At 36.2% G+C, this 17,517-nt stretch overlaps 1 protein-coding gene across 1 annotated transcript in view; it reads left to right on the plus strand.

Annotated features, from left to right (window-relative positions):
• LOC140171236 (uncharacterized) overlaps positions 1 to 10,210 on the plus strand; it is a 29,913-nt gene extending 19,703 nt beyond the window's left edge. The window contains exons 5-15 of the mRNA XM_072194459.1: positions 109 to 475; positions 893 to 992; positions 2,196 to 2,316; positions 2,618 to 2,690; positions 3,876 to 3,955; positions 4,421 to 4,481; positions 5,510 to 6,106; positions 6,543 to 6,674; positions 7,627 to 7,760; positions 8,210 to 8,286; positions 9,067 to 10,210. Coding sequence (XP_072050560.1) covers positions 109 to 475; positions 893 to 992; positions 2,196 to 2,316; positions 2,618 to 2,690; positions 3,876 to 3,955; positions 4,421 to 4,481; positions 5,510 to 6,106; positions 6,543 to 6,674; positions 7,627 to 7,760; positions 8,210 to 8,286; positions 9,067 to 9,217 — 1,893 coding nt within the window. The 3' untranslated portion in view covers positions 9,218 to 10,210. The remainder of the gene's footprint in view (positions 1 to 108; positions 476 to 892; positions 993 to 2,195; positions 2,317 to 2,617; positions 2,691 to 3,875; positions 3,956 to 4,420; positions 4,482 to 5,509; positions 6,107 to 6,542; positions 6,675 to 7,626; positions 7,761 to 8,209; positions 8,287 to 9,066) is intronic.
• The last annotated feature ends 7,307 nt before the right edge of the window (positions 10,211 to 17,517 follow it).

Raw genomic sequence — 17,517 nt, forward strand, 5'->3', positions numbered from 1 at the left:
ATCACATCACATATTCTGTAAATGGCATTAATAACCACAGTGTGACTATTAAACCCTGTTTGAGAGAGCACAGATTGACCAAATGTTTCAAATGTTTTCTTCTTCTAGGAGACTTCTTCTAGTGATGAAGCACCAGCGCCTAAAAGTTCTCCCACCAAGCAGTCCAGCATCACCAGACACTTCCGCTCAAAAGCAAAAGATGCACGTCTGTCTAGAGCAAAAGATGCTCACCACTCCCAAACTGCACAGTCATCAGATGATGATTTTGTGACAGTCACACCATCTCGTAACACTAGTGTACCGTCCACTCAGAGTTCTTTGAACCGATCAAATGAGGAGAATATATCACCGGATGTTGCTGATGAGGATTGCATGATAGTGGATGATGGTGATGGTGATAAAGGAGCTGCATCAACAAGTTCTGACCATGCTAACTCACAGCCACAATTGTCATCTGCTACAAAGAAGGATAAAGGTATTAACATGTAATTTATATATTGAAGGATATATAATTTTTGTTAAAATTAAGCGATTAAGTGAGATCTGCATAACTCATGGTATGATAGTAGTTCTACTGTCCTTGGTCTATACTGTTCTCATCTCAAGTTGAGAGTTACATTCATTTTGAATTTTGCAGTGGCAGATTCGAATCAATGCATTTACATGCTTTCGGCACCAGTGTATGCACAAATCCCACTTCTACGCACGTTTATACGCCCTGCGGGATTATGTTAGCATGTCTGATTCAAATCTGCCACTGTGAAATCCAACATGACGTAAGTTACTCTCAACTTGAAAGGAGACAGAATATAATAGAGTTCAGAAAGAAACAGGTGTATTCATAAAACATGCATTTTAAACATCTTGTTATATTGTATTTTCACATTTGCAGCTTCCTGTCCTGTGTGTGGTGTGAGTGTTCAACCCAAGTATATCAATGCACACTTGGATTCATGTCTCCTCAAAGGTGACAAACGGGAGAGCAAACGAAGGTATGATCCTCACATGGGTAACTGTATGAGAATTTATTTATTTTTTGTAAATGTTTATATTTGTATTGAATGGAGGACCAGAGACCTATGTTGCAATCAGTACTGGTTGCAATAAGATAATGGTAAAACAGAAAAATACCAAAATTACATTTTTAGGGGGTGATACCCATGTTTATACCCTCGCTAAAGTTATTGTGCCCTGAGCCGGCGCTCCAATGGGATAGTAAGATTAACTGGCATTCAACATGGGCTAGCTGAAACCCTGATAACAAGTCAAAGAATGTTTTTGCTGAAAGCCATGTATTGTTAAGGTTTCTTTTTTGGATTTTATTAAAGTTAAGCGAAACATACAATATATAGATTAAAAGTACTTGTGGAATTTTGACAAGTTTACCATAGCTCTTAGGTAGTTACAATAAGATGTCTCTTTGATAAACAAAGCTCATGTGACCATTGCAATATTTGTTGTACTTTTTTTCTATGTTTGTGGTGATCAGGGAAATAGCAGTATAATCTCGGGATTGACAGTGGGTAATAAGCCGAGGGGTAACCAAGTTTGGTTTGGATAGGGATGTGCCACTGAGAATTTGGACCCATCGCGATAGCAAAAGTCAAAATGTTTGGCCAAATTTAATGCAAATTTCCAAAAGTTTTTACCAATTCCCAAAATTGTTGACAAATTATGACAATTTTAGCTACAGTTAGACAAAATTAGGCTATTTTCGTGGGAAAATTAAAATTATGAAATTTTGACAAAGTGACCCATCTATGTAGCAAAATTGGCCTAGAAAAGGTGGTCATTGATATATCAAATGGCCGAAAATGCTACCCATGTCTGCAGCACATCCCTGTATAGTCATTTGAACTGAGTACCCCCTGGGGAAAATGAAACAGGATGTAAACAAATTTTATATATATGTGATGCGATCAAGCAAAATCAGTCGGAACTCGGAAATATTAAATTTTCAGTTTCTTATAGGATAGTAATAAGCATTTATAAAGCTGGATTTTGAAGAAAACCCCATTGAAAATGAACAATCAGTTCCAAAGATATGAGCAATTAAAGAGTTTCCAAAACAATAGGAAACAAAATGCAATATTTGCTTTGTTTGGCTATATCTCAAAATCAATATTTCCGAGTTCCGACTGATTTGCTTGATCGCATCATATATATATTTCTATTTCTCTTGTTCACTACCCCAGGACTCCGAAGCAGAAACCAAAACGGAAACCGTTACCCAAACTAGTTTACAATCTAATGTCTGATAAAGATATCAGGAAGAAATTGAAGGAATTCAACCTGCCTCATCAAGGAAATAAACAGGTAAAAATATCATAACTCAGAACCAGAAGTTTGTTGTCTTATGTTATGGAATAGAGTAAGACAGTAGATTCACCATTGTGTGTGTTTCATAAAAATTCTCAATTTCTTGACTTTGCTAATTGGGTATTTTCTCAACTCTGTGGGTTTCTTTTATCCTGCTAGCTAATAAAAATTAACAGACATGAGAATTTTCCATGTACATAACATATGTCCTGTAATTAGGTGAAATTTCATCAATTTGTAAGCCATGCATTGCAGCATGTTTTCAGCATTTTATATTTATCCATTCAATACATTGCAGGTCATGGTTAAGAGGCTACAGGAGTTTACATTACTATACAATGCTGAATGTGATTCGGACTCACCCAGACCTGGTAAGTAAGGAAGTACATTATGTGAAATTTGGAATTGAATCAAACTTTGGAATTGATTTACATATGGAATTTGCCAATTTGGAAATTGAATTACATGTGTAATATGCTGCAATAAATTTAGAGAGTAAACGATAAGCATTTTTGTTTTACTATCCTCCACCATGATGACAGACAGGACCAGGGTTCACAGTTTTTCGCATTTTCGCGTCCAGGACGCTTTTTGTACTCACTGGACCCGGAAAAAGTAAGATTACATAACCTGAATGGGTCCAGCAGGCTGTGCTTGGACCCGGAAAAAATCCCATCTGAGAAATTGTAAACATGGTAAATAGCATTGGCGACATTATTGTAACATAATATTTGAACGATCCAAAAAAAAGTCCACCTCTTCTGTAGTTCCCCTTGTATCACTAATCAAACATCTGTGCATGAAATAGCGATGGGTGAGCCCACACTGTGTATCATGTAGCAGTGATTTTAGTAATTGTATGTAATTTATGAATGAAAAGTTGTTTTAAATATGCTGTGAGCCGACTGAGCTGAGTAGGTGGTACATTTCCTGGTGAAAATTACGAAAACACGTTTTTGCGGTAGATGTATTTACAACTGAGCAAATATTATAGCAAAATAACAAATAATTTAGATGATTAAAGTAGTGCATATTATTTGGTAGTAATTGTAGTTTTTTTGAGAATAGTAGCCGATTACGGTAAGTCGTCTTTTATCCAATAATTTGGCTCGACTTGGATAGGTTTTGGGTGCCGAATTCGACATACTTCACGCGCCAGTTCTGAGTGAAGATGGCATTTCCGGATGCCTTCCGTACATCGGATGCATACAATCAGCTTGGGACCCGCAAATTTCAACTAAATGGGCTCTGAATGGGTCCAGCATAAAAAAGTGGACCCAGTTATTTGAGAGCAAACTGTGAACCCTGGGCAGGTCCAATACTTTGAGTAGTGGATGGTGTTGCAGCCAGTATATTGGACCTGCCTGTCATCTGTCACACAGCAGAGAATAATAAAAACAAAAAAATTTCTATCATTCATTCTCATTCTTAGTCAGTTAAATATTATTTTAATAACTTCAATCAAAATGCAACGGGAAAAAGGAAGAATGGAATTGGTGGAAGTTTATATGATTCAGGGCATTTCCTGATTATATGACTTTTTCTTTATTTTGTAGTGGAGGCACTTGTGAAAGAAGTTGAAAAAATGGAAAAGGTCAAAGTTCAGCCACCTTCTAAGAGAGAACAAAGGGTTACAGTAAGTATATGTCTAGTAATACATAGGAAATTGACAATGTAGACAATATAGGACTGCTCTAAAAAGCATCCCTATTTTTCCTAAATGTTTGAACCCTTCCTATATTTTGCCATTACAAAATGTCCTATAATTTTTGCAAAATTTAGGAAAGTAACATGTTGTTTTTTCACTTGCACAAGTGAATTTTACTGGTCTCTGATACCCATGTATTTTACTCTGCTGTCCTATAATAATTTGTCCTATATTTTCATTCAAAGTGTTCCTCTATTCTATTTTCAAATTCAAACAGCATGAGAAAAAGTGATGTACAGGTAAAAAATCACTAGCAAGTAGAGATATATTGTGTTTGATTTTTTTGGGGTGGGCAAGCTTCATGAAAACATGCTTCAAAAGTGTAGAAACTGTTTAGAATACTAGTAATATATAAATTTGATAAAAGTTACATATATTTCATTCTTTACACAGAGACTGAAAGTTGAAAAAGGCCAGTCTGAAGAAGAAATGGAAAAACATCAGAATGAATATTGTAAGTATTTATTGACAGAAAATTTGTTTTTGGTGTATTGTTGGTGCTGTTCAGCAAAGAAGAGTTTGTTTTGATCTGATCCAGAAAATGCATTTGAAGGCACGGTTGTGCATCGGTACAAGCTCCGCCTCGCAAGACCTCACAATCAGAGGATTGCGAGTTGGGAGTTTGAGCTCTGGCAGTACCATCATGTTGTGCACTTGGTAAGGTGCTTTACCTCACTTGCCTCTCTCTACCCAGGGGTGATATGGGGAGCTGTTATGAATATTGCCCATTGAGCACCACCCAAAGGTATGAGCATGCCTTGGGTATTGAATGGCAGCTGACATATTCTAACGAAAGCGGAATAAATGTAAAGTGCTTTGATTTACATTTCAGCAAACACTGTTGCCTTAGTAAACACTTGATGAGTGACTGCTACTGGCAAACTGCCAAGCGTTGCCAGTTGATTTTCATCTGGGGATTGTCTTGATCCCTGTTGAAGAAGAAACTCACATTTTTGATGAATAGGTCATCATCAAGTGTTAACAAAGGCAACAGTGTTTGCTGAAACATGCACAAGTAACTGCATTGTCTGGATCAGATGCAACAAACCTTATTTACTGAGTTTAACCATGTTGATGTTGTTATTTTTGTTCTTCCTGGTTAAAGCCATATTACATTTCTGTAAAAATAGATTAGTATTTATTTTCCATAAAATGTTAGCTTTTACTGTCAGATATGTCCCCTTTTAATTTTGAGCCGAACAAGTGAGGTAAAGCATAGAAAATTGGAATTTACTACTAGCGCCAATGCATGTTACTTCCACGGTTGTAATACAGTACGATCCTTGGGGTGTGTGTGTATGTGTATCCCGCACGCCGTGTACGTACTGTGCATACGTGTTCGACTAATATTTCCATCGTAATAATAAAACGCCGGTTCCATCGTTTTATTCAAAATTCAGAGAAGTTGAGGTGTATTTTGTTATTTTAGATAATTGTGTGTGCAATTTTTAGTTTCATAAATGTTTGTGATTTTAATTGCAGTGAAAGCTCACAAGAACCAATTTGACAAGTTAATTCAAGAGGCCAAAGAACGAATGAAAAAGGCACATGTACGCATGCCAAAGAAGAAAGCTTCAAATCTTGAAAACGGTCCATCGACCTCCACTTCTTTACAAATCAACAATGATGATGATGAAAATTCTAGGGACTCTGTAACTATAACTGAGATCAAACTTGGCACAGATGCCAAATTGACTGATACCAATGGTGCCGGTGACAAAATAGTAACAAGTGTGAATTCAGAGAATTTACCAACACCAGAAGGTGCAGGACAGGATAATAACCGGGCAACTAAAAAAATTAAGCAAACTGTAAAAGAAAATGCAACAGTAATAGAGGCTGAAAAAGACAATGCTCAGGATGATGATACAGGGAATGAAGATGATAACAGTAAGCACAATGCTCGTGTTTCATTATCGTTTGCTGGGGAAGGGGGCATAAAAAAGACTGAAGTCAAGGAAATGAAAGAAGGCAGTACCAAGCCGTCATCAAGTAGTACGATATCAAGTCCTCCACCAGCTGGAGGGGATGAAGAACCTGAAAACATGGATCAGGGATCAAGCTCTACAGAGTCTATGGGTATGTATTGTGATGTAAGATGTTAATTGGGGAAGAGGAACAAAAATGCATTGCCAGTGTATTAAACAGAGACTTCTCTAGAGTTGAACATCAAAAGTTTATTTTAATCCTTATTTTTATGTGTGTAATAAAATCAAAAGCCTTGTTTGTGCAAATATTTTTTTAAGATTGTGGTTCTTGCTTCCTGGCCTCCCCTTTGGCCAAGCCACTGATCCTTAAAATATATTAGTTCCACGAACATCTCAATCATGACAAATAGTGTGCCCAGTGAGTATCTTTAATACAGATGAACAAAGTTTCATAATAGGGCAGTCTCATGCATGTAGCAGTAGCAAGGCAAACTTTCAGACCTTTTATTTATATAAATGTGACTTTCGGTTCCCGTCACTAAACTGTAAGTGATTCATCCTTTCCATTACTTAACTTTTGGTAACAGAAAACAGAACAGATGAGAGTCTAGAGGAACCTGGTTCACCATCTTTGCTTAGTAGCCAGGCGGTTCTTGGTGATTCTACCAACTATAGTGTGTCTATACACAATGAAAGTAACTCCAAATTAGGGCATTCAGGTAAGCAACATGTACTTTATATTTGATAAATTATGTAGTTTTTTATTTTATTACTTTTGGAAGGTTTCTATGTTTGGATTTTGATGCGATGTCATTGGGAGTGATTCTTGGATGAGGTTTCCTCAGATGTTTTCAGGACTCTGAGGTCAAAGGTCATCTGGGGTCATGTGGTGTTTTTAACAATTATGGGCTCTTCACAAATATTCTTAATTCAACCCAAGAATAAGTATAACAGCAAAAATAGAAAAAGCAATAACAGGTGACTCTTGTGAACCTGTTGCAAGGTGCTATGAATAGATATGAAAAAACTTGCTTGAGAAGGAAAGTACATTGATTTTTTGAACTGGGGTGTTGTGTCTCTCAAACTTTTTGCAATGAAAAGTAAAATGTTTCCTCAAACTAAAAGTGCATGCAACCTACTGGAAACAAATTTTGTTTTTGTCTTTATTGTTTTGTTTGTTTTTGTTGTTGATGATGTTATTGAATGCATAAAGTAAGCATAGGGAAAATGTGCTATTTTTGAGAGTAAAATCGTATGCCAGTTTTTGAAAGCGCATAATTTATGCATTTTTACCAAAATGCATGATTTGTCTCTCCAAAAAGTTCAAATATATGCAATATTTAAAAATTGTTACTGTTTTTCTTCTATATTTTCTAGCAAATTTTTGCAACAGCCTATTTTCTATACTTTTTTTTAACATGGATTGCATTGCAGATCATTATGAATTCTTTGATTTTAGTGAAAAGGCTTTTGGAAAATGAGTCATTGAAAAATGGTTATTTTGGGCAAATCTCACAATTTATGCTGACAGCCTTAAAATGCTAATTTTCTGCATTTTTGTGCATCGCGCATTTTCCCAGTCCTTCGCATAATGGAACTACATGCATACTATGTTATTAAGTTGTTACACATAACTTACACTACATTATCCTACATGTATTCCACACACAGGTCTACTAGATACACTAATGTCTGATAATGATGAGAAGCCATCAACATCCAATGAGACGGCAGTACTAGTACCACCATCACCTAGTGCAACATCTAAAGCTGGGGATGATGTACAAGCAGATGCTAATCAACTGGTAAGGCTTACCCCTACGGACAAATATTATCAGGAAAAAACAGGATGGAAAATAATCGAACATGATCCAAGCAGGACAGAGTTAAATCTGACCTGTTTTGATATTTCCCCTCAAACTGGATCAACAACTGTCATTTTGGCTCCTTTAGAATGACCCGGCTTGACTTCAGTGGATGTTATGGGGTTGGAGAGGGATATATTTTTTTTAATAAAAAAATCAGCAACCCTGAAATACTGTCCATTGTGTGAAATGAAGTGGAGTCCACACACGTTTGTTTAAAATTAATCTGCAAATCAGATATAGATCATTCTGACATTCAAAACCTCACTACCTGTATGTAAATGTAAACAGTTGATTGACAGATTTGCTTAAAAGCTTTGACATTTTGTCTCTTAATTTTCTTATACAAATGTTCAACTAATTCGCATTATGCTTGTGTTTCCTTGCAGGATGGAAGTGAGCCATCAAGAGTTGAAGATGACAGTCCACTACAGGACAGTGTTGATCTCAATTGCATTCCTGAAAGGTGAGTGACCATTTTTTTCCTTTTAATTTTGACTTTTAATTATTTTTTCGAGTTAGTTTGTTTTTTGTCTTCTCAAGATCCAGTGAGGATAGGGCCCAGGCCTCAAATAGTTTCGATCTTAGGTAGTGGAGAGGTTATACTCACAACCAGTAATCGTAAGGCCCCAGGTTTCAATCTCCCTGATGTCAAAATACTGTATCTTTGGTATTAAAAATTGCAGTGTGATATAGCTCCAGCAATTGTGACGATGATGATGATAGTGATGAGAATAGCGATGGTGCGCTATCTCTTAGGTTCACTATCTCCAACGTGTAAATACAGTCGGAATAAAATGTTTGCTATTTCTAATACAGAAAAGGGTTCACTATACCTAAAAAATTGTCTGCTACTTCAAAGGTTCAATATCATTAATTAGGAAGATTCGCTATCTCTTATTTTAAATAATATTGGAGATAACGAACCTTATTTAAAATATTAGTGATAGCAAACCTTATTTGAAGTTATATCGAACCTTAGAAGTAAAGAACGTTACTTATAATTAGTAATATCGAACCTTAGAAATAAGGTCTTTTTTGTAAAGAGTGATAGAGAATCTTATAAATAGCGAACCTTGGAGATAACAGGGTGTTACAATGAGAATGCGGATGACAGAATCATGATTTTAAACAAAACTCTCGTGAGAGCTGATGAAATAATTTTATAATTGAAAGTCATCAGAAACTGTTGAACCTTTCCAATTTCTTGCTATTTGTGCATTACCTTTGTTTGTTTGTTTTTCAGCCCTCAGCCATCGACCAGTGGAATACGACAACGAAAACGTCGCAAAGTAGACACATACAACAACAGCGAGAGTGGAAGCTCAGTAGGTGACGATTCGGTGGGTCTGCGTAGGAGTAGCAGACGGAACAAGAAAACAAAGCCAAATGCCTAGGGAGTCATGGCAACCATTATCTTGGTTAAGAATTGTTGTATTATTTGACCTAATACAACTAAATGTGTCTGAGGTGAATATGTGACCAAACACACTTGAATGAGGCTGAGTTAGCAATTCAGGATGTTAGTTCTAATTCACATTGAGTACCTTCCGAGATAAATGGCAAAGATTGCTGAATGTCCTATGTCCATGTACTTTCAATAAAAGGAGGTGGTTTTGTCCATGCAGTTGCAATGCTCTACTACAATATTCACTATGAAACTTGCGTGGGTATAGATAACCCCCTTGTAGCAGAAACTGACACTAGCTCTATTTTCATTTTTTTGTGTCTTAACCACCTTTTCGAAGTAGCATCCTCAATAATTGTAGGTCTGATTTATAGGTGCCAAAGTGCCTTTAATGTAATCTTGTAATCTGCATCATGATTACATAAGCATGAAGAGAAGCAGTCAGAATTTCAGTAAGATTTCTTAATAAATGTTAATACAGTATACTAATTCATAACAGAGGTTATTCCTGGTATGGCACATGTCCGCCATCTTGAAGGTACATGCCTTTTTTGGGTGCCTTCAGCATCCGATCCTTCACTCACAAATGCAAAACACAGTGCCAACGCACGATAACAGTTTCGTAATGCACTGCGCTCTGCTGTCCAGCACATGTACACGCAAATTCATTTGTATCCACAAGATGGCAAAAGGAGTAATGACATCTACTGTGATGAATTTTCCTGCTAAGTTGGGTATGATCATAAAATTTTGAAGTTTTAAATTGTATAGTCCAAAATTGTAAGGACTAGAAAGCTGACACATTTTCCTGTAAAATGAGTGGTCAATCATGCATTTTGAGCAAATGAAGCTATAGATGAAAGAAAAGTATTTTGCCAGACTTTGCGTAAAAATTGTGTACAGGTATATATTAGCAGTCTGCAATGTTATTGTTAGACTTTTTACAAAGATCACAGAGGGGAAATTTTCTGGTCGTTCTACATGGTTTTTGGTAATAAGTGCATCAAGGAATATAATACAACATTTACTTGGGGTGGGAAGGGGCTTAACTGATTGGTCATGGTTTTTGAACACCAGTAATGATCATACCTACAATCATCGAAATAAGTCTTGGAACGCTTGCATGTAAATAACGGAAAACTGTCACCCCCTCTCCCCCATGCAATGTTGAGAAAAGCCAATGTCTTCAGCGGTTTCCCAATGTGTTCCAACATTGATTGATGGGGAGAGGGGAAGGGTAAATCATTGTTGTAGATGTCATGTTTGTTCCCTGGCACAATATACGTCATTTCCATGATCATTTGAAATTCTGCACGGAATTTCGACAGAGTGTGCCAAGCGTTCCATGTACTTTTTTCGAAGATTGTAGTTCATAATCTTGATGCCAAATTCTACAAATTGACTTTTCACAACATTATAATAATGTATTTTCATGTATTTAAGGTCCCCTGAAGATAAAAACATTCTGTCTCTAAAACTTTTCAGTATATTATTAGAACTTGATCAGTTCCCTCAGATTGCGATGTCCAAACAGGAGAGGCACTTAGCGCCGACATCTGCTGCCCAGTGCATCAGAGAAGTGAGATTGCTTGTGGATATGGTAGTATATCTGTGGTATAACAGACCTCATAATTGCTGGTGTATTTATGGGTAGTGGCAGAGGCTCTATACTAGAGCTATATATTATTGGTAGAAGGGCCCAACTCTGGCTCATTTTAAAACCTGTACTGTTGCCATGGAAACATTATCACATATATCATTTCACATGTATGTAATAATGTATGTTCATGCATTGTTGCCTGAATATGAAAACATTCTGCCTCTAAAACTTTTCCAAATATTAAGTTTTTTCTTAATATCTCAAAAATAGTTTTGATGGAGTTGTGTCCTTCTTCCTCTCAGGTATTCAAATGTGTACAAAACTTTCAAAAGCTGTCTTCCACCATTGACTTGTATGTACAAAGTGCTTGGTTTATTTACTGTCATTTATTCTAATTTCTTAATTTTTTATGTATTCCTGATAAGAATGTGTGTTTCTTAAGATAAACCTTTTATGTTAAATTTCAAGTTATGTTATTTACTGATAGCAAAAGATTGATGAAGGAACTTCATCATGAAAGTAAATAAATTGTATTCTAAATGACTATGAATGCTCAAATGTTATTACTGAATCTTTGTGTTGTTAATAGATGAGGTGACTGGAGGTCAAGAATTGTCAAAAGTTCAGCAAGCTGTGCTCGAAATAACAGCATGACCATCCCTGTAGCCTTGCTGTTCGTCATGTATTCTAATTTGGCATGAGCTTATAAAGCACAGGGCCCTACAAAACACGATGAACGCGCACACATTAGGAACAATTACCATTGCCGAACAACTGTTCGGTCATAATGTTATGTCACCTTATCCATAGCACCAAAGAGGTTGGACCCATACCAAAGAGTGCCAACTCCGCCATTTTTTATTTTTTCATGGAGGTCAAAATAGTGTACTGCCATCTCCACTAGTAAACTTGGCATTGAAAAAGTGCATGATTGTTTGTATGCGTAATGCATTGTGCCGATGACTATGCAAATCTTAGTGTTGGTCAAACTTCAAGTTCCGAATTGTCATTCAAAATAAGGTTTTGCTGATAATTTGTGATAAATAACAGAAGATAAACTGTTATGGTCTCCATACACGACAAATCAATATGGCACTACCATTTACGCATGGGGCAATTCCAAGTCTAATCTTTAATAGAAGTAGGTGTCAGGCACCAAAGATCATTAACAGAATAATAATCACTCAGAGTTCTTCTCTTAGTTAGTCAATGAAGTCTTTGCCAGTTTGGTAATTTATTTAGTCTCTACCCCAGCTTGCTGTAGACGCTTGTAATACATGACACTGTCGTCATGCTCCCATGTCATTATATAAGGCTGTGGTAAATTTGTCAAAACATGCTGTACAAGATATGTGTATCTTACTGTTACATCCAAACATTTATTCCTACTTGTTCCTGTGTGCATGAACCTCAAACCAGTTTATATTCTCCTGGTGAGTTTCTTTGTAAGTGTCTTTGGTTTCTCTGGAGATTTCCTCTCGATCTTTTGACTGAAATAGTTATTTTGCTGAATTTGTCTTATCCTGTTTCACACATTTCCTGTGAGCCTTCTTTTAAGTATTCAGTTTCTCTTTGGAACTTTCCTCACCAACGCGAACGAATAGTTCAACAGATCAACAACGAGAAACGAGCAAGGGATCTTGATTTCAGGCCTTTGATATCCGAAATGATCGCTTTGGTTGGACTTACTTTTCTAAATTGTCTTGCAGTTGCTGAATCTTCTTTTTAGCAGTTCAAAAACTTTGTCACGTGTTGACAATAAACCAGCTGGCGATCTCAGTATCAGCAGCAGATGGTTACTTCATCAATACCAGTATCAGCAGTAGGTGGCTACTTCATCAATACCAGTGTCAGCAGTAGATAGCTACTTCATCAATACCAATATCAGCAGTAGATAGTTACTTTATCAATACCAGTATCAGCAGTAGATAGCTACTTCATCAATACCAGTATCAGCAGTAGATAGCTACTTTATCAATTCCGGTATCAGCAGTAGATAGCTACTTTATCAATACCAGTATCAGCAGTAGATAGCTACTTCATCAATACCAGTATCAGCCGTAGATAGTTACTTTATCAATACCGGTATCAGCAGTAGATAGCTACTTTATCAAAACCAGTATCAGCAGTAGATAGCTACTTCATCAATACCAATATCAGCAGTATATAGCTACTTTATCAATACCAGTATCAGCAGTAGATAGCTACTTCATCAATACAAGTATCAGCAGTAGATAGCTACTTCATCAATACCAGTATCAGCAGTAGATAGCTACTTCATCAATACCAGTACCACTTTTACCAGTATCAGCAGTAGATAGGTAATTCATCAATACCAGTATCAGCAGTAGGTGGCTACTTCATCAATACCAATATCAACAGTAGATAGCCACTTCATCAATACCAGTATCAGCAGTAGATAGCTACTTCATCAATACCAGTATCAGCAGTATATAGCTACTTCATCAATACCAGTATCAGCAGCAGATGGCTACTTTATCAATACCAGTATCAGCTGTAGATAGTTACTTTATCAATACCAGTATCAGCAGTAGATAGCTACTTTATCAATACCAGTATCAGCAGTAGATAGCTACTTCATCAATACCAATATCAGCAGTAGATAGCTACTTCATCAATACCAATATCAGCAGTAGATAGCTACTTTATCAATACCAGTATCAGCAGTAGATAGCTACCTCATTAATACCAATATCAGCAGCAGATGGCTACTTCATCAATACCAGTATCAGCAGTAGATAGCTACTTTATCAATACCAGTATCAGCAGTAGATAGCTACTTTATCAATACCAGTATCAGCAGTAGATAGCTACTTCATCAATACCAATATCAGCAGTAGATAGCTACTTCATCAATACCAATATCAGCAGTAGATAGCTACTTTATCAATACCAGTATCAGCAGTAGATAGCTACTTCATCAATACCAATATCAGCAGTAGATAGCTACTTTATCAATACCCCTGACCAGTATCAATACAAAAATAAGACACAAGCTCAAATAACCAATTTTAGAGAATGAGCGAAAATCCATTTTCGTTACAATAGCTACCTCATTAATACCAGTATCAGCAGCAGATGGCTACTTCATCAATACCAGTATCAGTAGTAGATACATGTAGATACTTCATCAATACCAGTATCAGCAGTAGATAGCTACTTCATCAACACCATTATCAGCAGTAGATGGCTACTTGCCGTCAATACCAGTATCAGCAGTAGATAGCTACCTCATTAATACCAGTATCAGCAACTCTTCCTATACCTTTATACAGGAGCAAAGCGTTGTTAATCGGTGATGAATCCAGTCTAGTAATGCGAACGCAAGGTTACGCATTACGTGTGACCGCGTAAAATTTGTCATGCCTGGAACGTAAACACTCCTTTATGATGGAGGTACCAGCTAAACATTACCACTTTATTCTTTATATTTATTTATTCCTGATATCAACAGAGAAATCACTGAGCGGCAATGACAAACAGACATTCTGAATGAAAGGATCATGTGAATTTGACTATCTTTAGCTTGTTTTTGTTGTTGAAAGGGATCCAATCATGTTTCACCGTTGTTCATCACCGATTAATTACTCGCGTCCGGCGGGTCTGCATGGTCTTTCTCTCAAAAGGTAAACCACGCAAACGATGCGGCATCGTTGTTAATCAGTGATGAACAACGGTGAAACATGATTGAATCCCTAAGTTAAGCATGCTTTAACATTTGGCCCGTCTATGGCAATAGTTTTTAAACATAAAGTTAGCTTTTCAAACATAATGTTAGTTTTTCAAATATAAACTTAGTTTATCACTGAAAAACTTAGTTTATGTTTGGAAAGCTACGCTTATCTCGGATAAACTTAGTTTTTCAGTTGATAAACTAAGGTTATCAAATTCCTGTTGTAAAAGTAAGTTTATCTTGGAAAAACTATGTTTATCTTGGATAAACTACGACTATCAACTGATAAACTTTTTTTTCATAATTAATGAACATCTGGCGTCAATATCAGATAACATGTTTTTCTAATGAGAATAAATCATACCAACAAAAGCAAGTTATTTATGATACATACAACATTTATTAGGGTGCAATATGCCTTAACACATGATGCAATAGTTTCACAGATATCTAGAAACATCTGACTAAATTATACGGCTCTTTTAAAGCAAAGAGTGTCAACAAAGTAACATTTACTCAAGGAGGGAAGCTCAAATATAATTTTACTAAATTACTTTGGAAGTGAACTAAAGTAACATTTACTCAAGGTGGGAAGCGAACATATCATTTTAATAAATTACTTTGAACAGGGAGTAGAAGAAAGATCTTGGCATCATGCTCCATGTTTGTTTGTTTTAGTTAACAAATAAAATTCCACTTAAAATCTGTCCAAATCAAGTTCATTTAACCAAATATGAACAATTTACACTGAATTCATTAACCTGCTGCAGTTGCAAGTGATAAACAATCAAAATTTGACTAAGTTGTTTGTGCTGCTTGGGAAAAAGCATCCAATTTCATTGGTCAATACACCTCGAATGTGATAGTGATGTAGGGGTGTATTTATACACACACATGTACAAGGGTTGTTTGTTGGCATGCTTGCGTCGCAGCAACAAAAAAGCACTGTTGACATCAACCTGACCAAAGATAGCACACTACCAAACTCAAGGTCACACAAAGTGTAATCAAGTCAATAAGCTATTCCAGTTGAAATACATACACCCCTTATGGAAGACATGACCTTCATCGCCAACACTGGGGGTGTGGATTTTAAATTGAGCTACTCATTCAGGTAACATTATCTGACTTTCACACTCCCTGTGTTGGAGATTTAAGGTCATGTCTTCCATAGGGGGTGTATGGATTTCAACTGGAATAACCCAATTCTTGCTCGCTACTGGAGTATAAATCAGCTTTATAGCAATTCAGAAGACCTTGAGAATACAGACTTTTATTAAATAGAAGGTTTCACATACAATATACAGACATAAAGACATGTGGCAGAAAAAGATCATAATTAACATTATAATGTACATGCTGGAGTTGAACATACCTGGTTGGACATTTGTTTTAACAACCAGTACCTTTATTTGGATTAGGTCGTCTAGCATTTTAGGAAGGATTAGGATTATTATGGGTGCAGAGTTAATTTGAGTATTTACGGGGAATAAGGTTATGATTAGGATTAAAGTTATTAAGGCTAGAGCATATTGTCTAGTTACATTTGGTTCTACACCTGGAGCTAATTATTACAAATTTGAAGTTTTCCCCAAAAAATCCATTTTAAGCCTCTAAATCCAAGAAATATAACTGTCACAAACCTAAGAACTGCATACACAATGGTAGGGGAGGTGATGTTATGTGACTTATTGAGCTCGTGAAATACTGACAACTGACACTGGCAGAAGGTATATCTCCATAAGCTGCTGAGTAGGATTGTGTGTGATATGCATATGTTCAACATGTAAAATGCACATTGCATGCCCTATCACAGGTAAATTCTACACAGAGCTGCTAATGAAGGTGTATCTTTCTGCCACAGAATCGCCAAACTACAGATTTGGGTACCCCTGTTGCTTTTGTGTATAGATTATTAAGAACTAAGACACAGCCTCAAGTCTTGTTCAACCTCTTCAAATATCTACAACAAATTCTTTGAGAATCCACAAACATATTTAATTATTTTAACATTAAAATAATCATTACAATACCAATATTGCGATGTTGGTGTGCTATATAATAATAATACAAAAACAAAACTGCAATATATAAACTTCATACTATATTACCTTGCAGGTAGAAACAAATACCATTAATATATACAGCTATGCAGAATTATGTACAATAAAAATGAAGACACCGGCAACCTATCTACAAGCTTTCGTTTGTTATATTTTACACATATACTACATGTGTGTCTTTTTACATAATAATAGTTAGGAATAAATATCAGACTCATCTCATGTGGAGATCACTTCAAATCCCAAGTCACTTGGTATCATGGCGATTTGAAGTGACCACCGCTGGAGATGAATCTGTTATTTATTCCTAGCTATTATGTAAATAGAGACACATGTAGCAGCCGATAAGTACACCCTTTTGATATAAATGTACACATATTATTTGTGTACATCCATATCAAAACGATGCACTTGTCGGCTGCTACTTGTGTCTCATTTCACATAATAGCTAGGACTAAATACCAGACTCATCTCAAGTGGATGTCACTTCAAATCATCCCCAGGTCACATGGTTTAGAAACATGTTCTCTGTATTCCTAAATCAAGTGATTTCAGTATGATAACTATGATTTGAGGTGACCTCCACTTGAGATGAGTCTGGTATTTAGTCCTAGCTATTATGTAAAATGAGACACATGTAGCAGCCGACAAGTGCATCGTTTTGATATGGATGTACACATTTGTCCTTAGTAAGACTGTTGGTATAAACTGTTACTTTCCAATTTACTTATTTCCAATTTCACTTCTGTTGCACAGTGTTAAACAGCCTCGCATTCAACATCAGCCTTGTTTACAATCAATCTTATAAAGCTATGATGTCCCATAGAAAATCATTTGACATGTTTATTTTTTGCACCCAAGTATTCAACACAGATATGAATAAATAAATATATTCACATACACATAAAAACTACCATGTTTTATTGTGCAAA

Source organism: Amphiura filiformis, chromosome 15 (genome assembly GCF_039555335.1).
Source record: "Amphiura filiformis chromosome 15, Afil_fr2py, whole genome shotgun sequence".
NCBI classification, from domain to species: domain Eukaryota; kingdom Metazoa; phylum Echinodermata; class Ophiuroidea; order Amphilepidida; family Amphiuridae; genus Amphiura; species Amphiura filiformis.